The sequence below is a fragment of the Bombina bombina genome, chromosome 5 (assembly GCF_027579735.1).
Source record: "Bombina bombina isolate aBomBom1 chromosome 5, aBomBom1.pri, whole genome shotgun sequence".
NCBI lineage: Eukaryota > Metazoa > Chordata > Amphibia > Anura > Bombinatoridae > Bombina > Bombina bombina.
This window is the reverse complement of record NC_069503.1, coordinates 354,976,671-354,983,127: the sequence shown is the minus strand read 5'-3', so window position 1 is coordinate 354,983,127 and position 6,457 is coordinate 354,976,671. Positions and strand designations below refer to the sequence as shown.

The following is a 6,457-nucleotide window of genomic DNA, read 5'->3' as shown; positions in this document are numbered from 1 at the left end:
GACATGCTAGAAAAACACACCAATTTATTAAAAAAAAATCGGCTCCCTAGAATCTGAACACAAGAAAACACCCGTGGACACGAAAATCACCAAAGAACTATTAGACACGAGACTTGAACTTAAGCAACACTTGAACGAAATACATCAACGCAAAGCGTTATTCCTCAAGCAACATTACTATGAAGGCGGTAATAAGCCAGGGAGGGTATTAGCCAGAAACTTGAAGAGAAAACAGTTAAACACATACATCCACTCCTTATCAACACCTGACGGACAAATAGTCAAAGACAGCACTAAAATAGCAGCAACTTTCCGGAGATATTACGAAACACTATACAATCTAGATAAGGACGGAGTTCAGGAAACCCCAGTATTTAAAGATAAAATGAATCAATATTTCTTAGATTTAGGGCTCCCATCCATCGACAAAAAAACAGCGGATTCCGTAGCCAACCCTATCACTAAAGACGAATTACACCAAGCAATTAAAGACTCCCCCTCAAACAAAAGTCCTGGCCCTGACGGGATCTCTTCTAAGTACTATAAAAAATGTGAGGAAGCCCTGGCCACACACATGTTACAACTATTCAACGATCTCAGAGAGACACCCTTTCTATCAAAATCTCTCCTAGAGGCACATATTACTGTATTAGCTAAACCAGGTAGACCTGCGACATGCCCAGGGAACTTTAGGCCGATATCTTTAATTAACACAGATATGAAGATACTTGCTAGAATATTAGCAAATAGGTTAAATAAAATTTTACCCAGCCTAATATCCAACAATCAAAGAGATAATGTAACAAAGGTTATACAGCTAATTAATCATGCCAAGGAGACGGGAACACCTATGGTCCTATTTTCTACCGATGCAGAGAAGGCCTTCGATAGGGTGGGGTGGCCTTTTCTGCAGAGGGCAATGGTCGAGATGGGGGTTCCGAAAGCTTTCTTGAATATGGCCATGGCCCTCTATTCAACACCAAATGCAAAATTAAGAGTCAATGGTGCTCTTTCGGAAGCCTTTTCTATCTCGAACGGGACGAGACAGGGGTGTCCTCTCTCACCCCTGTTATTCGCCATAGCCATTGAAGTGCTAGCTCAGAAAGTCAGGAAAAACACTAAGATCAAAGGAATTATGATGGGGGGCGTAGAGTTTAAACAATCTTTATATGCAGATGACATTCTGTTTACCCTGACGGAGACTGACTCATCTATACCTGAATTGCTTGGGGAGCTTAAAAAATACAGGGAAATTTCTAATTTTCTCCTTAATTTAAATAAGTCAGAGTTACTGAACGTTAACACCCAGAGTCACCATATACAAAAACTAAAAGCGGAACATAACATAACAGTGGCCCAACATAAACTTAAGTACCTGGGAGTCTATCTAACACCTTCCACACAAGACCTCTTTAAACAAAACTATATCCCACTGAGAAATGACATATGCAGAGACCTATCAATATGGAAGAACAAACCCCTCTCTTGGTTAGGGAGAATAGGGGTAATTAAGATGAATGTCCTGCCAAGGATTTTATACATTCTCCAAGCAGTACCGATACCCCTACAGGGTGGTTTCATCACAAAACTGCAAACACTAATGGAACAATACATATGGGAAAATATAAAACCTAGAATCTCGAGGAAGACCATGTACATGACAAGGGACAGGGGGGTTTGGGTGTCCCTCATCTATTAGCGTATAGGAAGGCGATCTTTTTACAACATATAGTTGAATGGGCCCACAACGACACAAACAAAGCATGGATACTCCTACATAGGCAGATCTTTAAATACAATAATGTAGGCACCATTGCTTGGACGCCCCCAGCTCAGAGGCTGGGATCAGTACACCGTTACATAATCACGGCTGAGACATTGGCTGTTTGTGATAGAACTATCATGACCAGTACACACATCTCTTCTTACCACTCCCCCCTCTCCCCTATTATAGAAAATGTGGCTCTCCCATACTGCAAGATGGGATACCGGGTTTTACCACTTTACAACCTCAGATCAGGCTCCATGCAATTCCTAAGGGAGGGCAACTCAACAAAAACTCAATCCCAGCTGGCAGAGACCCATGGGGAAATATTTTCCTCATGGCTCAGATATAACCAGTTACACCATTACATGTCGCACCACAAATATAGGAAGGATTTGGGACGAGAGACCACTGCATTTGAGAAATTGTGTATCCAAACAACTGCCCCTGGTCACCTAATATCCCTTCTCTACAAATTAGCCTCTGATGCAGACCTTAAAGCATTGCCAGCGTATACTATTGCTTGGAATAGGGAACTGAACAGGGAGGTTGAATATGAATCTTGGGCACAAGCGTTTGAGCTCACTAAAAGATCATCGGTATCGGTTACCATACAAGAGATACACCTAAAATTCCTATGCCGGTGGTACCTCACCCCCAATAGATTGCATAAGATTTATCCCACACTGAGTGATAGCTGTTGGAGGGGGTGCGGGGAGGAGGGCTCAATTCTACATATATGGTGGGGGTGCCCTAGACTGAGAACATTCTGGGAGGGTGTCTTTGCTCACATGTCAGAGATCCTGGGAGTAAACATACCAAATACACCTGAAAGCATACTGTTTATTCAACTTCCCAAAATCCCAGATCATGCCTGGAGAGGTATCATTACCTCAAAATTGAGAAAGTAGACACACACAAAATGATCTTGGCGGTCTGGAAGGGTACACTCTGAGGTCCTTCCCTCCCTTCCACAATCCACCCTTTCCCCCCCCTTTTTTTTTTTTTTCTTTCCCTCTTGCTTCTTCCTCTCTTGCTTCTGCTCTTCTATGTTCTCCCCTTGGCTATCTTTAATCTTGTGAACTATCAACCTACTTCTTAAAAGCAACCCTCACAGAAGATGAGTTGTATCATTTCTTTGACGGAACTTCTTTTCTGTTATCTGACTAAACAGATTTGTAAGTTAAGAAAAATGTTTAAAAAATTTTGTCCATTGAATGTTAACTTTATTGTGATAATCGCCAGAGCGATATTTATGTATCATTTTGCATATTTCAATAAACCTCTTTTGAAAACTAAAAAAAAAAACAACAAAAAAAAAAAAACATGATATAAAACCGTGATACGTGTTGCTAAATAAACTAATTAACTATTAATTAAAACATATAATACTAGCAATTAATAATCCAAATAATATAAAAATAAAAACAACCAATTAACATTGTGAAAATAGAATAATGTGTTATAGTAAATAGTGTTTGTTTTGCATCCGTAAATATCACAGAACAACAAACAATCTGTACTAAACCACTAACCATATCACATACAAATTTATATATATATATATATATATATATATATATATATATATATATATATATACACATATTAAAAGTGATCAAAAAGTGTGTAAATAATGTGTGCTGAATAAACTTAACACAAATAACCATCATTTGAAATTATTTCGTATACATATATATAAATCTAAAAATGTAGCTCGGTTGGGAGTGTTCTGCGCGAGTGGGAGTGAGTTCCATAATATTAGGGCGCCGCGGGTATTTTAGGGTTGTGAGCCTTACAGGGTGCGTGTATCAAGTAGTTCAAGCTAGTGGACTGCAAGGGAACAATGTTTTACAACTGATACCAGTTTCAAAATCAGATAACCTTATTCCATATACTTATACTCCAGTCATCTCCAATTCATCTCCAGTGGTACTGCAAAACCAAACTAGCTATTCTGTGCTGCCTACAGCTTCCAGTACAGTTTTACCTTCAACAGGACAAGTGTTAACGCACCCCAACTTTGGAAACTATATAATTACTACACCAGGAAATACCAAAGATGGTGCAAAAAGCATAAGTGTGGTTGACAGTAAAACTTCTCCACTTCAGAACACCACTGTAATACTCGAGAAATCACATGTGAATGTGCCATTAAGTCCAAATTCACCGCCAAGGCCAACATTTATGAAGATCAATTCAAAATCATTACCAGGTAGTATAAAAACAATGCCTATGTTACCTTCAGGACATCACCTGCAAATACCAGCTAATGCTGAAGTTAAAACTGTCCCTGCTTCCTCTCTGCCTTTTGCCGTCCAGCAGAAAATACTAGCAGCAACTCCTAATAGTGGAAAACAGGAAAAGCCCAACCCTTCAGTTATTTATGTGTCACCAGTCAATACTGTAAAAACAATGGCTTCCAAGAACTTGGAGCAAGCATATCTCAAACATGATACATCAAACCGAGGAGCACAAGTTCTGCCTTCACCAGGAACACAACCTTTTAATGAACTGCCAGTGGGTGATAAAATGGCATCACCAAAAATGCCAATGAAATGGATTGTGCAAGAGAATAAAGAGTCTCCAGCCTGTCTTGTTCCAGTAAAATCTTCCAATGACACTGCTTCAAAGCTGCTAAAGATATTGTCTGAAACAAAAAATGAGACCAGTATTGCAAATTTTTTACCAGTGTGCAACAATACAGTCAACACCAGAGTCATCCCCATTAAGGACAATGCTCTAGTTATGTACAACAATAAAATTTATTTGTTAGCAAAGAAAGGATCAGATGTCTTTAATACAGAACCAAAAAATGCAGAACCAACAACCAGTGTTCCATGTGAAAAAAATGTTCTGCATTCTGAAACACATAAGCATGCTGAATCAATTAAGGATATATCCAATAAGGTGGTTGAGGTAGTGCTGTCTAAAAATAAAATAACTAAATCCAACAATCCACAAATTAGTGCAAACGTGGACAATCTTCAGAAAATTGTGAACATTACTGTAAAGAAGGAAAATACAATGTTGCCTCAACCCTTTAAACTTCAAGTGGCTAAAATTGAAGATAATTCCATCTGCGTTAGCAATAATGTTAATAAAAAACAGGCTGCCGCTTGTAGTTTGACAAACCACGCAAGTGGTGCTAATCTATCAAACACATTCAACTTCAATGTGTCAAACTCTGAGCCAAATACTGTTGCAAGCATCTCACTGGGCCCAAATATTTTATCATCGAAAGCAGAGACGAACACCAGAATGTCTCCCAAATTGAAAGTGAACAACAAACTGCCATTAGACCAAATGATTAAACGGTTAAGATGGAAATTTGGCTTGGTAAAAAAAGAAAAGGTTACATTGAAAAGGCTTCCTCTGTTTCATACAGAAAGAATAAAATCCTGCACCTCAGTTTCTAATCGTCTACAGAATAATGTTACAGCAACAAACAAGAGCTCTCAGAAATATGAACTGCTGTCACAGGTTCCGTTTGAAATGCAGCAGATGAAACGAAAATCAATATCTTTGGACACTTATGAAAACGCAAAGAGACGAAAGAATGATACCTATTCAGCTGTAAACTCTGGTTCACCTTCTGTAGTGTCATCTAACGCTTCTGCCAAAACAATAAATTGTTCTACTCCGCCAAGTATTACCATTTTAACAGGACCAAGCTCCTCCGCAATGGCTAGCAGTTACCTGCCCCACACACACATTGCTTATCCTCCTGTAGTAGCTACTTCATCTTATGTCGACAGCTGGGAAGAAAATCCTGATGACTTACCACCAAGCTCTGAAAATAATTCATACAGCACCGACATCCAGAATGGCCAGGTCTCCTCTGTTCCACTTGTTCCTCCAACTATTAGGTCAGGCCCTGTGACCCCTTCTCCAGTAGATATAGATGAGACTGTGCGTGATGAGAAAATCCGACGGCTTAAAGAACTTCTTAGGGAACGAGAACAAGAACTAGAGGCCATCAGATGGCAGAGGAAACCCTAAATTTAAATCCGGTGGTGTGTGTGTGTGTGTATGTATGTATGTGTGTGTATGTATATATGTATATATATATATATATATATATATATATATATATATATATATATATATATATATATATATATATATATATGTATATATATATATATATATATATATATATATAAAAAATCATAATGTGTGTAAGACGGACACTTTTGAGATCTGCACAAAGAGGTAAATAACTTGATGCCTTCTGTCTTGGCTGGCAATCTTCACAAGCAGTTTAACAGTGTACGACGAAGTGGAGACTGAATTGAGTTAGATGTCTTCCAACAGGAACATTTTCCAATGGATCTGAGTTGCAAACCCTGCCGGAATGTGTTTTTACTGAGTTTCAGTATAAAAGTCCTTCCTATTTTGTGTGCATTCACGTTCATTTGCTTAAAGGGACATGGAACCCAATTGTTTTCTTTCATGATTTAGATAAAGCATACAGTTTACTTCTATCAAATTTGCTTTGTTCTTTTGGTATCTTTTGTTGAAGGAGCAGTAGTGCACTACTGGGAGCTAGCTGATCACATCAGGTAAGCCAATGACAAGAGCAAATATGTGTAGCCACCAATCGGTGGCTGGCTCCCAGTGGTGCATTGCTGCTCCTGAGCTTACCTAGGTATTCTTTTCAACAACCGATATCAAGAGAACGAAGCAAAT

At 38.7% G+C, this 6,457-nt stretch overlaps 1 protein-coding gene across 1 annotated transcript; it reads left to right on the top strand.

Moving 5' to 3' along the window:
• The first annotated feature begins 1,902 nt into the window (after positions 1-1,902).
• On the top strand, positions 1,903-5,782 carry LOC128661479 (ligand-dependent nuclear receptor-interacting factor 1-like). The gene is made up of 2 exons (XM_053715728.1): positions 1,903-2,411; positions 3,550-5,782. Exons 1-2 carry the CDS (start codon positions 1,903-1,905, stop codon positions 5,765-5,767), a joined length of 2,727 nt encoding a protein of 908 aa, XP_053571703.1. The 3' UTR covers positions 5,768-5,782.
• Positions 5,783-6,457: the final 675 nt, after the last annotated feature.

Excerpts from the sequence above, each read along its gene's own strand:
- LOC128661479 (XM_053715728.1), top strand. The coding sequence starts at position 1,903 with ATGACCAGTACACACATCTCTTCTTACCACTCCCCCCTCTCCCCTATT. Across the intron at positions 2,412-3,549 it reads CTAAAATTCCTATGCCGGTG|GGTTGTGAGCCTTACAGGGT; the intron begins GTACCTCACCCC and ends CGGGTATTTTAG.